This window comes from Gambusia affinis, linkage group LG17 (genome assembly GCF_019740435.1).
Source record: "Gambusia affinis linkage group LG17, SWU_Gaff_1.0, whole genome shotgun sequence".
Classification (NCBI taxonomy): domain Eukaryota; kingdom Metazoa; phylum Chordata; class Actinopteri; order Cyprinodontiformes; family Poeciliidae; genus Gambusia; species Gambusia affinis.
In genome coordinates, this window is record NC_057884.1 from 4,829,417 (window position 1) to 4,845,174 (window position 15,758).

The 15,758-nt window shown below is 38.9% G+C and overlaps 2 protein-coding genes and 1 long non-coding RNA gene across 5 annotated transcripts; all 3 read left to right on the plus strand.

Moving 5' to 3' along the window:
* The first annotated feature begins 984 nt into the window (after positions 1-984).
* Positions 985-5,615, plus strand: si:ch1073-398f15.1 (cardiomyopathy-associated protein 5). The gene is made up of 2 exons (XM_044096019.1): positions 985-1,211; positions 1,690-5,615. The coding sequence occupies exons 1-2, from the start codon at positions 1,087-1,089 to the stop codon at positions 3,938-3,940; spliced, it is 2,376 nt and encodes a 791-aa protein (XP_043951954.1). The 5' UTR covers positions 985-1,086; the 3' UTR covers positions 3,941-5,615.
* Positions 5,616-7,988: 2,373 nt separating this feature from the next.
* LOC122847202 lies at positions 7,989-9,505 on the plus strand. Of its 2 annotated transcripts, none has more exons than XR_006373350.1 (3): positions 7,989-8,229; positions 8,571-8,701; positions 9,241-9,505. It is a non-coding gene; the product is annotated as an uncharacterized LOC122847202 (long non-coding RNA). The 2 variants fall into 2 exon arrangements; XR_006373351.1 differs by having other exon boundaries at positions 8,571-8,693.
* A 2,539-nt stretch (positions 9,506-12,044) lies between these two features.
* On the plus strand, positions 12,045-15,359 carry dtwd2 (DTW domain containing 2). 2 transcript variants are annotated; one of them, XM_044143875.1, is made up of 6 exons: positions 12,045-12,454; positions 12,737-12,827; positions 13,385-13,479; positions 13,577-13,775; positions 14,476-14,604; positions 14,684-15,359. In XM_044143875.1, the coding sequence occupies exons 1-6, from the start codon at positions 12,291-12,293 to the stop codon at positions 14,861-14,863; spliced, it is 858 nt and encodes a 285-aa protein (XP_043999810.1). In that variant the 5' UTR covers positions 12,045-12,290; the 3' UTR covers positions 14,864-15,359. The 2 variants fall into 2 exon arrangements, with proteins under 2 accessions (XP_043999810.1, XP_043999811.1); XM_044143876.1 differs by having other exon boundaries at positions 12,057-12,454; positions 14,723-15,359.
* Positions 15,360-15,758: the final 399 nt, after the last annotated feature.

Genomic DNA, 15,758 nt, shown 5'->3' on the forward strand with positions numbered 1-15,758 from the left:
CTCACCACCACGCATCATGACAGATTTAGATATTGATGTCTACAGTGCTTGCATTTTTTTGTCACTTACATTTTGTATTTGAAGAATTGTTTTAATTCAGTCACGTTGGAGTTTTTTTCAATCATTAAAATGTTTTGTTTAAAGTTGTCCTACAGCATCTCAATTTAAGTCAAGACTTTGAAAAAGCCACTCCAAACCTTTTATCTTTTTCCGCCTTTTGGCTTGCTTTTCCCAAAGGTCTAAAATCAGATATTTATTTATTGGCAAATTTGAGAGAGGAGAACGTAATGTGGGATCATAATACATTTCCTATAATCCCTGTTTATATTCCAATCCAGCAGGTGGCGGTAACGTACCTTAAAGTGCAGGGGACCTCAAAAGAGTAAGAGTACAACAACCACCACCATCACCATAATATACATCCTATTGAAATGTGGCTAATTGATATTTGGATATTCCAAACACTTCAAGAGAGCTATTGTGTCCAAAGATGGCTCAGTTTAGGTACTAATATTTTTGCACAGAGCAAATCCTCTAAAAACATAAAATCATCACTTAATAACTGTGTTTACTCTGGTTGTCTTTCTTTGTTGACAGTGTTCATTTGATTATCTTTTACATATTGTAAATAAGGAAAAAATGAATAAATCCATACTTATTAAAAGCTAAATTAATATATTCAATACTCTTGTCTCTGTCAGACCCACAGACTGACTCATGTCACTGGATACAGGCCACCCGCACTAAAATAGACCAGTCAGGAGTGATGGGGACTGTGCATTTTCTTTAAAATCCTGAATCATTTGTGCTCAGGTTGTTAAAAATACTAAACTCCCTCCCCACCTATCCAATAATAAAAATAAAATGCTAATATATTACAGATGTACTGAATCATACTCATTGAACAGATGGCAAGTGAGCTCCCCCGACATGCTACAAATACTTTAGATGAAACATAGGAAGGCTGGTTTTCTATTTCAAGATTACGCTGAGCATGAAAACTCAACTAGAGCACGCAGTGATCAACAGTGACAGTGTTGAAGTGTGCTGGGAAACTCAAACAAATCCATCAAGATAGTCCCTACAATGGATACATTGACAGAAGATTTAGCACGGGCTGATGTCGAAGCCGAAATGACGATGTTGGGGGCGGAAGATGCAACAGAACAAAATGTTGAAGCAAGCGACGAAGTGGAGAACCTTCGAAACAGGTATTTTTGCTTTCAGAATGTTATCAGCTGAAACTGAACTGTTTTTATATGAAATACTGTAAAAACAATGAAGGATATTGCATAGAAAGATAACTTATGTATGCATGAGTGCTGGATGGTTGCATGTAAAATATAATCTATGTAGTGCAGCGCTTCTCAATTCCAGTCGTCAGGCCCCCCTGCTCTGCATGTTTTAGATGTACCTCTATTCCAGAGCAGCTGATTCAAATGATTGCATGACCATCAAGTGCTGCAGAAGCCTGTTAATCACCCACATATTCAATCCATGTGTGTGGCAGAAGGGAAACACCTAAAACATGCAGGGCAGGGGGGCGTGAGGACCGGAATTGAGAAACACTGATGTAGTGGAACATTGCCGCTTTCATTCAGAGAACAAAATAAATTGCGTAAAACTCAAGACTTACAAAGAAAGCCTTTGTTTTTGTTCCTGATTGTCACTTTGTGTACATGTCTTTAGTTTACGTGAGGCCGTCCACGATGACAGCGTCCGACCTAAAATGCAGTGCCTGCTGATGGACACCTCTTTCTCCATGGTGACCATGCAAGGCGAAGACAGCGGGATCGCGTGGGAAACAACCGCGAGTCGCTGTGCCACACCTTGGACACCTGAAGCAGGAACAGTGGACGTTAGCTCACCAGCTCTAGTCCGACTCGGAGCATCTGGGTCTCAGCCTGCAGGAAAGATTATATTTGTCATGGACGAAGAGATGATCGCAAGACAGAGAAAACCTAAAGAAAGGGTGAACAATCAGAAGAGTAAAGCGGAAAGAGAGCAAGAACTTTGGGATGAAACCTTTGACAGCGTCTCAGGGCGACCAGAGTTGGTAGAAGTGTCCCAGCCCAATGTAAAAACTGAAGCGGAAGGGGAACAAGAGGAGGCGACTGATCTTCAGGAAGACAAAGAGCAGAGTTTGTTCAGCATAGTGTCAGAAGGTTCAGAAATCCTCAACATTGTCGTCCCTCCTAAATTTGCCACCGTGGACGAAGAGGAGAGCAAGGAAATGGTGGACAACTTGTCATATCTGGAGGAAAGTCTTGTTCCCAAAACCAGTGCAGAGACTCAAGACAATGACTTACCCTTCTCAGCAGAAACTGCCGATCAGATAAAGGTTTTACCTCCTACAGGTCCTGGTGCAATGGATCCACCAGGGGCTCCAGTGGCCAGACCTCCAGTGAGAGGAGTGACTGGGAATGTGGACTACTTTGAGGCATTCTCTCTCATTGAGGCCCAGGCTCCAGGAAGTCCTGCCGTGATTTCACAAAGGCAGGAGGAGCATGAGACAAAAACATCCACTGACAACCTGGATGCTGAGAAACCAGTGGCAGGTGAAGACCACAAAACGACCAAAAGTGTGGACATCGCTAAATCAGACACAGTAAGTTTAGAGGAAATAACCAGTGACCTTCTAGATGATGTCTTCTATGGCGGTACAGAAAACTATGCTTTAAAAAGTATGGACATTACTGATGAAGTTGGAGGAGCAAAAAGTCCGATATCTAGGCTTGCTTCCAAACCAAGTGGTTCGTCTTTGTTTGGTAGCCAAGAGGACATCCTGACACCAATCTTCCTACCTGAAGGACCACCAAAAATTATTGACCAAATATTGCTGGAAGAGCCGACAGCCATGGCTTTCCTTTACACTGACCTGTATGAGGAAGCATTGGGCAGTAGGAAAAAGGAGGAGGATGCAGAAAGCATGACGTCTGAGAAGTCTTTCCATAGCAGGCATTCAGATCGAGAGGCCAGAGGTTACTTAGAGAAATTTGTCCTGATTGATGAGACTCCTGCAGTGGAGACAGAACAGCAAGAAAAAGAAATTTTCACATCAGAGGAATCTCGGACTCTACCTCAAGATATGTATGACTTTGAAGACGTTCTCGCAAAGTCTGAAAAAGAGAGGCAACACTCAGACGAAGTTACTGACTTCTTAAGGTCTAGTGCCAATTCTTCTCCCTGTGACATAGAACCTTTCCCTCGATCCCTAGAAGAGGACGACATTCAAACAGCAAAGAGTAGCATCAAGACTCAAAAAAGCGTCTCAATAGCTGCAGAAAAAGTCTCAGAAAACCCAATAGATCCTCTCGGCTTTTCAAGCTATGAGTTCCTGCCAGATGAACCAGACTGGGAGGATGTAGATGATGGTCCTACAAACCTAGACAGAAGATCTGTTGGAGGAGAAGAACTGGGAAGGCAAGAATCCGAGCTCAATAAACCAGATGTCCCTCCCAGGAGAAAGACGGCATCCTCTCCTGCTAAATCCTGCTTGGATCTAACACCTCTTACTCCAGTTGACATGATTACACAAGAGAAAGAGGAGGTTGGAGGAAAGGAGCACAGGGTGGAGGAAAAAGAGACAGCATCACCCGTAGAGACTGCTGACGAAGGAGACGGAAATGAAGAAGACACTGTGGTGTCTGAATCTGAAGTTGCACAACTTGACAGCGATCCAGTTGAGTTGAAAAGTGGGGCCCTGGAGAGCGAAAGCACAAAAGAGTCTGATGAGATGACTGTCACAGACGCAAAACCAGATGAAGAGGAAGAAACAAAACCGAATGAAGATAGAAGTGAGAGTCAAGCAGCAAAGACCACTACAGGACTCAAAGAAACAGATGTTGAGACAGAGGTTAACATGGAGAAACAAGAAGACAGACCCACCACCTCATCAGCTGATCCTGCTGTAAACAAAAGGCAGTGTGTAATACTTTAGTTTAGCCAAAAAGCTAACATTTAAAACCCACTAGCATGTTCTTCCACACAGTTCCTACAGGTTAAATTCACGGTGACCAGTTTGTATAACACATAGAAAAAGTGTGCTGGTTTTTGACCCTCCACCACTTAGTTCCTTTGAGGTTTTGATTGTTTTTTAGCCCAAGGTTTTCAGGTATGGAAAGGTACTGCCTCTTGTTTTGTCCTAATTGTGTGTCGGGACGCTTTGTCAGTACGTGCACTGACAATGAATGATTCACGGTCATTCTCTAACTAGCAGGTCACACAGTTCTTTTGGCGTGATCAAGGGTTGGGATCTTTCATACGTTAAGAATTAATAGGCAAAACAAAGATCAGAACCAAAATAAATCAAAAATACAATTGCAAAATGTTCAGAAAACACAGCATTGTTTTATGCTGTGCTGTGTGAATCTGTTTTTTTTTTTTTTTTACTGTGCACTAGTTCATTGGGCTCTGCACGCGTACATGTAGAGCCCATTTGTTTGTTGGTACATTGTACACACCTCCACCGATTTTAATTCCCTCAATCAGACAGTGGCACCAAATCCATAACAGTTACAGAAAATTAAGGGTCAGACTATTAGCGCCATGAAAAAAAACAACACCCTTGTTTGCAAACTTACACCTATCTAGTTTACATGAATACAGAGAGGTATGGTAAGTGCATTCTGACTGCTGGAGCAGGTAGCCTGACTAATTTATCAGCCAATATCCACTTGTTATGCTTGTTTACGCTCTTAAGGGACACAGTGTAAAACGTTTTCAGATTGTGTGGTTTGTTAAGCTTTTGAAAACTGCTACTAATTTTAACAGGTGTTTGTTTGATATATTTGTGGGCAGAAAAAACCTAAGTAATATGCATTACCGATTTCTTGGCTGCAAATACAACCAAAACAAAAACAACTTCATAGTATGATATATCTTGTTAGATTTTTTTGTGCTATTTTTTACTCTAGGTTTTCACATTACCGGAACACTCCCACTGTGCCTAAATATTACAAAAAACTTTTTTTTTATTTTTTTTTTATTGTGATTGGACTCTGCATTAACTCAAAATGAACAGTTGCTGTCACATTGATCCATTGTGTTATATTTCTCCAGGTGAACCCAGTCGCTGTAGCAAAAATGCATGATTCACTAGTGGGGGAGGTTTGGGTCACGAGTGCCAATAAAAAAATAAATAAAAGAACTGAGAGCACGTGTGACGTCAAGGTGCCCCGTTGACTAAAAATAAACCTGTCTGGCTGCTAATATGACACTGCTTCTCCCCCTGCTTGTAAACAGCCACAAGTGTGCAGTGCATGCACATATTAAAAATAAGGTACTATCAGCTATATTTGATGTGTCCATCTACCCTGTGACACATGTTATGAGGTGTTTTATTACGCGGAATTGAAATAAATTGACAATGTGTTCCTGTTCCGCTCCAGCGCGATTCCTCCTGAGTCACAGTGCCCTCAGAATCATTTATTAAAAGCATATTTTGTCAGAAAACTTTCCTCATGTGTTGTTTTTCACAGCCTGGAGTTAGACTGAAAAGGCAGTAGCAGAAAGAATTTCCTTTTCTTGCATGTGAGGTTGTGTTGCAGACTAGATGGTGAATCTGGCTACAGGAACCCTTGATCCTGTGGCTGCGCTGGATTTGCGGAGGACAAACACAAAGAGGCCTTAATGTACAAATGTATAAATGACGTGTAAACAGGTTTTAATAAAAAAACTTATTTATTGAGGAGATACGTTAGACTGCTAGAATAAGTAGGGCAGGGCCAAAGTCGGACCTGCCAACTATCGACTATGTGAATTCCTATTCGGGTCTCAATAACTTAAAATATCTTTGAAAAGTTTCTATTTTAGTTATTTGATTCAAAAGCTGAAACTCTTGAGATTTACCACTTAGCTTTTGTATTTGTCTTATGTTACATTGCATTTCTGAAAAATAAAATGTTTTCTTTTTGAGGTATTAACCCATTGAACCCCGAATTGAAAATAGGCTATTGCAGGGGTTTTCAAAGTATGAAAGGGTGAGCCCCCCTCCAAGGAGCACAATGCCTGCTGCGCCCCCAATGCAAAGATTGCAACAGCGGGACTTTTTCAAAGTAACTTTAATCAGACTACTGATTACTCCTTGAAAAAGTAACTTAGTTATATTACTGACTACTTGACTTGGAAAGTAACTAAGTTACATTAAAAGTAACTTTTTAGTTACTTTCAGCAGCTGCTAACAACAACACTCTGCCTCCTGTGAAAATCACATTGATCTTTGCTAATACTTAATTGTAAGTTATTTTATAATGGTAACATCAACAATGTGTCTCCACTGATAAGGTTGAACTGAAGAGGAGATTGTACAAAAAATAAAAAAAACATGAGTAATTTGTGTGGTCCACTGTTGTCTGAAAAAAATCTAAGAAGGATTTTAAAGCCCCCCCTCCCCCCAGCATCCAGATTCTGCGTTACGCCCCTGAGTTTGATGTCGCAGCGCACAGAGCTCCTCCTGCAGCTCAACAGCTCAGATGGCTGCGACACTTACCGTAATATTAATAATTATAACGGTGCTAACTTGCCATTATAACTATTGCCAACTACGGACACGTTTATTCGTGGCTGTTTTCACGTTTATTGCGCTGTTCATATTGGTCTCGATGTTTGCAGTTTTCTGGAGCGCATAGCGCCAAGCTCGACGTCATTCAGAGGTAATACATTAACTTGACATTAACAAAGACACAGCGGGACGGATCATCCGGGAAATGATGAACAGGGAGAGACTGAGTAAGACTACCTTAATGACAGACAAATTCTGGGATTTATTATGAGTCTCTGCTTATTTCCAACCCCAAATGAGCAACTTCACGTTCAAAAACGAGCCCAAAAAGGCGCAACCTGCCACTCATTAAATTTGCAAGCAATTTTAAAAAAAATGAAGCCTAAATAATCGGACTTGGCGACAGAAACTGAAAATAGTTCCAGTTTTTCCACCGACAAAATGCGCATCTCCCTCCATTTTTAACATTTCTGTCGCATAGAGACGTCGGTCACTCGACAAGACGAGTAGAGGAAATACGATTAAATAACAAAAGAAGATAGTAACGCAGTAACGCAAAAATGATTTTGATAAGTAACTGTAGTCTGACTACTGGATTTGAAATAGCAACGCGTTAGATTACTGGTTACTGAAAAAAGTGGTCCGACGTCAGTAACGTTACTGACATCACTGGCCAAAACATCCTCTAAGGTGGGAAACATTTCCACTGATCCCCACTCCACACGCGCACCCCACAGTACCAACTTTTTCCTAAATCTACAGAGTTGATCGTGTGCGTAAAAGACGTTTCTCTCACATCAGTAGACAGCAAGCAGATAGCTTTTCCGGTTTATTTTTTCCCTCGCACCGCGCCTCCCCTAAAGTGCTCTGGCGCCCCCCAGGGGAGGCGCGCCTCACACTTTGAAAACCGCCGGGCTATTGCTTTAGATTCATGCACAGTTTTAGTGCAAGAAATGCAAGCCTAGCTCAACCATATGAGAGAAATGATTACAATTTTAATATAAATCTTTATTTTATTATTTGAAATATAAAGCTCAAAATACAATTTTGTTTTTGATACAGAGTAAATTGTGTCATATGGATGGAGATCCAGGAAGTCAGTGTTGAGCACTGTGTTACTTGTTTGGTTTGAAGCTAAATGGACTTTTAGGAGCTTTACATCGTGTTATTATGCTATTCCGTCATCAAAAACACACCTGGGGTGTTGCTTTGACAACCCTCAGCATCCTCCTCACGATACAGAGTATCTTCAGCCAGAAGCTTCTACAAATTGACTGTAACACAGACTGCTACAAGAGATCTTTCCTGCCAGCAGCCATCACCATCTACAGTAACTCTGAAGAATTTCAATTAATAAGTCACAACATCTAATTTTCCTTAGCAGTTAATAAGTTATTTTTCAAGTGAATTTGAACATGCACTGTAAAAACATTGTAGTTATACATATTTACAAAATTATTTATTTTCTATTCTTTCTTTTTATACATCTATATCTAAAATGTCAAGCAAAGTGTTACTAAGGTCAAGTTCCTTGTTTGTGTGCAGAAACTTGAATAAAAGCCGATTCTAATTCCATTTTTGTATCCAAACTACTTCTCAAATTTGAATCTTTTAAACTGTACTTGCCATTAGTTGCCCAGGAAACCAAAAGCACCAGTCAGACCGATCGATTCAAAGCAAACAAGCAAACTTGCGAGGACGTATTGGACATCTGTCTCTGCTGAACGGTGAGTTTGCTTCCTGTAGTTTAGAGCAGAAAATATCTGGGAGTAGCTTTGTGTTTTATGCCATCATGCTTCAAAAATATGAATAATCGTGTAGCTGTACAATTAAAGTTAAGACCAGTGAAGTTGATCAAAGATGATTAATCACATTGAAGGAAGTTCAGGGCGTGTGTTCGATTTCACTTCAGCCTCTGTTGTTTTTTTAATTTTGTTGGGGGTTTTTTCCCCCTTATTTTGGTCAAATGGGTTGTGAAACAAAATATGTTGAGTTTTGTAAAGAAAACATGTTTCTAAATTTAGTATTGTAATCCTCTCTCTGATTTTGTTGCTTTGTTGTGCTTCAGCCAGAGCCCAATCACAAATGGAGGACGTTGAGGCGGATGACCAGAGCCACATGAGCGGCTCAGTGGCGTCTTTACCTTTTGAGTCCCTTTTGATTCTTTTTGACTTGAGTTCACACTGATGATGTAAACTGGTAGTTTATCTGTTAAATTGTTCCATTTTGATCTCCTGCTTCAGTCTGAAGCTTTAGTAGTGTGCAAATAGTTTTTCCTGCTGATTACATCCTGCCACAAAGATAGCGAGGCAGTCGTGGTCTCTGCATCACATTCCCTCACAATCTGAACTTTACCTTTATCATCTGATGAGTGACTAATTGGAGCTGTGTGCACATTTATTGTTCAGCCTACTGCGCTTGTTCCTGTCTAACGGAGATCTGCACTTTGATTTCTTTCCTGTCAGTCTGTCTGTCTATGATTGTAAACGGCGCAACATTGGATCTTGTAAAATATGTTTAAAGTTACTAAATCTGGACTAACTTACCCCCAACCAAAACAAGACTGGATGTGTTATGTTAGCTATCATTGCAAAAGCAGAACATACGTATTGAAAGAGCTTTGTTTCCCTCCTACCCCCACAAGATGTTATGGAAAATCTTTCATTCTGTCTTGTGTAATTATGATGCAATATTTCTACTACATTTCCTTCACTGCCTCTCCTGGTTTGGTCCCACAGAACTATAGCAACATCAACAGGAGCGAAACTCATGACGACTGTGTGAGCAAAGTCCGTCCACACTGGAGGGAGGCCATACAGCTGTGGCCAGTGTGAGAAGAGATTTACCCGCACACAGAATCTGACAGTCCATCAGTACGACTGCAGAAGTCATCACATTATATCATGAAGGGATATTTTTCAAAAGCCCGTCACCAACATACAATGAACATCTTGGAATGCATGGAAACAGTTTCAATACAAAAAAATAAAAATAAAAATCACAAAAGCAAATTAAAGTTGCAAGGTTTTTAATTTTATTTTATAAATAATCATACAACAGACACTACACTGTGCTACAAATTATTATGCAAGTGATATTTTCTCAGATTCTCTTAAACGGTCATTTCAAATGATGGTCAGTATAATTTTCAAGTCCTGAACTATTACAGCATAAATCAGATTTTACTGAACAAAACTCCCCATGAGAACAGTATTTTTCAGTAATAAAATACTCAAAATGCACTGTTCCAAATTATTATGCACAGCAGATTTTCTAAACATTTTATGGATTATAAAGAACTGCAAATGGTCCATCTTTGAATGTGCAGCATTAAGTGGTCACATGTACTAAATATCAAAAGCTATTTCAATCAAAAACATCTTAACAGACAGAGTTACATTTTAACCTTCTTTGATTATCACCTCCACAGGTCACACTCCCCCTGCAGGTTAAAATAGGTCGGTGCAGTAGTGGCAACATGTTTAGATTTTTTAATGGGAGTTAAGTTGACTTAGAAAGAGCCTCCGTCACTCCTCAAAATTAAAACAAGATGAAATAAATGTTTAATATTTAATGTACTTCATTTTTATCATCACAGCTATGATTGATCACTCCTAAAGCAGCAGTAACAAATAGAGCATTAAAAATCAGAAATTTGTTGTTTCCATCGTCAGGATTAAAATAAACCGGTTTAATGAATTAAAATTTGTCTAGATTCTCACTGTCAGTTACTGGTTTGACTGGTCAGTCTTCCAGATTAGCAAAGCCACGATTCCCAAAGCTAAAGAAACTCCAGTCACACCAAGTCTGACCTTCAGAGCATCTTCTACCTGGGAATGAGGAGAGAGGAACAGATCAAGCCAACAGATTCAGAGAAACGTTTCACTCCCTTCTAACAGTCTGACGTTTAATCACCTTATAGAGACTTCAGTGTATTCTATTTACTTTATGTGATAAAAACCGACACAAAAACACAATTTTTCAAAGTATTGTCTACTTTCTAAATATGTTACCCTTTAAATCAGACAAAAATAACTTACAAGTAACTTTTCAGCAAGATATAGGAGTTTGTTTTAAGTGTTAGTTCAACCGGCAGACATTTTTTTCTACATCGTAAGTGAAATAAAGCTAGTACTTTCTCGTCAAGAAATTAACAAGCTTCTAAATTTCGTTGAAAAGTTACTTGTGAGTTAGTTTTGTCTTATTTCAAGTGTTCTAAAATATTTGCAGTAGAAGCTTGGCCAGGACTTTGTGTTTTTGTAGTGAAGACTTCATGGATGGCTTTAGACGAAATCTCTCATTCTGTTCAAATACTTCAAGTCCACGTTTGAAAGGTCCAAGTTGTGCTTTTCATGAGCCTCTCAGTCTCATGTTTTCACTGACAGTAAACGTTTTAGTAAGTCTTTAACTGTGTTTAAATCTCATTTTAAGTTTGACTACTTTACATTTCCAGAGCTCATTTTCATTTTGGGCCAAATCCAAAGTCTGAATTTTCTTAAAGGGCCGGCTTTGCCAACCGGCAATTCCTGAAGGTATTGATAAAACCAATTGAATTGTTAAAATATCAATAAAGAGCTGTTTGTTTCAGTCTTAAATAATATTTAAAATCTTTGCACATTGATCAGTCCGTCAAGGGGTTTGTGATTGTTTTTGTGGGTTTTCGTGCAATCAAAATCACAGATTTTGTGGTGCTAATTTAGAAATATTTATAAATCATTATTATTATATATTTTTTTACAATATTCACGCTACTGTATGATGTTAAGTGTGACTTTTTATTAAGTGCCGCATCAATCAGGTACTGCAACTTGACATCAAATACGGCTGAGGCAGCAGTCACTTAAACTCGATGTCTTTGAGTTTAAGTGACTGCTTAAAGTCAGTCAAATTTCTCAAAAATGTTCCTCCAATTTTTAGGAAAGAGTTGTTTACAAAGAAATATTCTTTAAAAATTGGTGTGCATTTATATTAAGCCCCCATTACTCAAATTCACATTAATAAAATCCAGAGCACCAATAATCTGAAAGCAAGAAAAGAAATCCCAAAGACGAGACCAAATAAAATTTCCAGAGCTTCAATCGGAGATGAGGGCTGGACTGGTGCTCAATAATCCCAAATTCACTTTTCGAATTAAAATTTATTTAATTTTGGAAATCTAGGTATTATAACCATCTCAATGCACTTTATTACTCTGTGAAATAAATCTCTCTTAAATGCAAGTTAAATTTTTTCTTTTGCAACTGTAGTTAGAGAAATAAAGCGAGTTTACGATGATCTAACCAAACCACGGCTTTGGGATTGGGATCAAAAAAGTATTTTTGAATTTGAATTAAATTACCCTCGAGAGAATGAGTCTCCTCCCGGCCAAACCCCAAGCAAAATATCCCCAGTATAAACGATGACTTGTTGGACAAGATATGTATTTTTAGATTCACCTGTACAATAACGTAGCAGAAAACCAGCTCCACAAACAATCACTACCTTACTAGTTTATCAATTTCTACACCGGAAATTCTTGTTTAACGCTGCTGTCCTTCACTGGAGCGCGTGTGGTGCATTCCGGTCACATTAGAATATTTGCTCCTCAATTAGAGTAAAATACAGAAAAATACCCTAAACATAGGATTTAAACCAACAACCTCTTAATTTAACCACAATAAGTGTTTGTTTAAAATCCAATAAATTTAATCCGGCACATTTTACAAGAAAAAGTAGATTTAACAGAGGAGATTTAAATTTCCGAGTTACGTGAAGGCAACATCGAGGTTAGCTAGTGGCTAACACCGCAATGGACAATGGTCCTTGTGTGTGCTCTCCTGTCACCCTGGAGGAAAACGGACTTCCAGCCTGTGACGGTTCTTACGCAGACGACGAGTTGGTGGACGCCTTCGGAGACCTGGCTGCCCTCCCGGTTGAAGTTGAGGAAAGAAGACCGACCTGTTTGCGCTGCCGGTGAGCTGAATGAGAACGAAGCTAACGCTACCTAGCCTAGTTTGAGTTAACGAGCATCTGAAAGAGAATCTGTATGAAAATAATAATAATAATAATAATAACATATATATATAAAACCTTCCTCTTGTTCTACTTTATCTATCTGGCATGCTTTAATGAGGGAACAGATTTATATCGTTTCAGAAAAAGCTGACCAGCTGAAAACAGAGATGGGGGCGTTAGACGGGGGAAATAACTGGGAAATCAGAGCTTCACGTCTTCAACTTTCCTCCCATGTTGTAGTCGCCCTCAGAAGGTGTGTCTCTGTCCCTTTCTCCCGCAACAACCACTGGAGGTGTCCACATGTCTGTACGTAGTGCAGCATCCTGCAGAGGTGAGTCACTAGATCTAGTGTGTTTATCTTTAGTTCTGTCAGAAGCTTTACATGGTAATATCTCTTATTGGCTAATCCTCTGAAATAGATGTTATTAATATTTTTTAAGTGATAGACTAACAGAAATTAGTGCAAAAATGGGGAATTATGAACTCCGTGTAGTGACAAAAAAACAAAACAACATAACGCTGCTCATTACTTGGCAATGGCAGCATCATTCTGTGGGAATGTTTTCTGAGAATGGCCTATTCAAAAAAATTTTCAAGTAAGAATCTGTGGCAATGACATGGAGACACGCTGTTCACATCTGCTCTCCGTTTAGCTCGAGCTATTTTGCAAAGTAGAATGGGTAAAGTGAGAATTATGTTTGAAGTGTAACAAAATGTGAAGAAGCTGTATAGTGTACCTCTTTAAACCCAGTTCGAATTGTAGTTGAGGACCTGGTACATCCTTCGGTTATTGAAATGTTTCATGTTTTTCTATTTTTCTCTAAAAAAACGTACCAGATGGTAATATCAGACCCGCTGATGTCTTCCATTTTTGCGTTCCGCTCGCAGGAAAGCCGAGTACTTCGGACTGTGCCTCTTCTTGCTGCTTGTTTGCCGCAGGGAAAATGCAACGTTATAGTAGGAAGGCGGTTTAATGAGGACAAGTAAGTTGGCTGCATTTTGTTAGCCCAAACCCTCCGCGAGAAAAATCGTTAAAGCAGCTAATTTATTTATTTTTCTTCTTAATCGTTCTGCACTCAGGCATCCAGAGCTAGCCGCCGTGTGTCGGGATGACAGAACGCTCATCCTGTACCCCGGACCTAAATCCCAGAACCTGGAGGAGTTGGCACAACGCCTGGAGATCTCCGCCGTGAAGCACAATGTGATCATTATAGACGGCACGTGGAGCCAGGCTAAAAACATGTTCCTAAAAAACAGCATGTTCCACCTGCCCAAACAGGTGTGTGCAGCTTTGTTGATGTAGTTTTGAAAGCACATTGGCTTTTGCAGAAACAATGAAGTTGACATTTCAGTACAGCCCATCCAGAGAAAGAAAAAAGGACAAACAAACAACGTAAGACGTGGGTAAATGGGTGCTCTCTGGATAAATTGAGCGGTTTTATCAAATATCTTACTCTAAAATGTAACAATTCCCAAAAATAGCCATGAGTTTACAGAACTATCAATTAGTTCTAAGATAGAGGTGTCTATATAAATGAAAGCTAACTTAAAAAAAAATTACAATGTTTTTGTGTGCGCGTGTGTGTGAGAGACAAAGAGAGAGACCAACAATAATTTCAAAACAATCAAAATGTGATTATAGAGATAACATTTTAAACAGTTTCCAACGTCATTATGCTAGCTTGAATAGCATTTGCCAGTTTGTTCCTCTTATGGAAAAAGCTTGATCTTTTATTTTGTTTTGTTTTGTTGGTGATTTAAAAAACAAACAAACAGTGCATTGCTTTTTTTATGACCACTGACAGGCCGTCCTGTCAGTGGTCATATCATGAATTATAAATCTGATTTTACTAGCATTAATATACAATGTGAAACTACTTAACAGAGGTAATTGAATTTCATTACGGAGTGTATTTTTAATTCGTATTACAACAGGGCTATTAGCAAATGCATCGATTCCGTCTGCTTTGATTTATCAGGTCCAGCTTAACAGGAATCTGTCGAGCCAGTACGTGATCCGGACTCAGCCCTCCAACATCTGTCTGTCCACACTGGAATGCGCCGCCGTGGCCTTGTCGGTCCTAGAGCAGAACGATGAGATCCAAGAGGTGAGTCAGTTGATCATTTAGCTCGTATTTCCTTGACTTTCTAAAAAAAAAAAAAAAATTATAATTTTTTCATTCTCAGATATTACTGAGGCCTTTGAAAGCCCTGTGCTCCTTCCAGCTGCAGCACGGCGCTCAGGTTCACCACAGCAAAGAGCATCTGCTTCGAAACGGCATGTACGACAAACCCATGCCGAAAAACAAGCGCAAGATCAAAAGGATGGAGAAGCTAATGACGGACCACAGCGTCTGTCCAAGATGAGGACGAGGCTGGCAGCCCAGCACAGAGAGCGATCTGGGGAATATCTTTGCACACATTTTGTTTAATAATGTAGGACTGCATCATCTGGGTACAGGCGTGCAAAAAACTGGATTTAGAAAAAGAGAAAAACATTTTTAAACTACTTGTATCATGTTGGTGATTTAATTTATATCATTGTTGTTCAAGTTCTTCTTAAAGAATCGTGTTTTCCAGTAAATCAGGTTTTTTATTTGTTTTGTTTTTTTTCTTTTTCTAGAAATTGTTCCACATGAAAATATTGTTTAATACCAACCATGTAATGCTGTTGTGTATTATGGTAGTCTCTCCTCTATAAGGGCTGATTCATTTGTTTTTGCAAAGTGAAGTCTTAAAAGGAATGTATTTAAATACAACAATTACCAAAGTTGTACAAACATTAGTTTTTCTTTTCAGTGGTCAGTTTACTGCCTGGAAATGTAAATAGATTACTTGTAAATAAAGCCTCTTTGACCTTTAAGGCTGTTTCACTTTTTCATTTTAGAAGACTTGCTGAAGTTCCAAACTTTGTTTTTTTTTTACTTTTAATTACCAGATAATTTTTTTAACAGAAAATACATCTGATGGAGAAATACCTAGCTGCAAAAGAGAGAATAAAAATAATCTTTATTCTGATTAGAGCAACATTTTAATGTTGAATATTAGAATAAATGTGATAATTATAGAAATATATTAGTAAAAGACGTGTAACAGGAAATAACCCATAATCCAATGAAAAATATTTAACTTTCTATTTTAACATTTAGGATAATATGCGTTATTTTTCATTTTATGTAATAAAGGACTAGTGCTCTAAATAAATCAGATTTGTTGTAAAGGTGATATTTAACAAAAAAATAAAATGTAATGTTGGTCCATT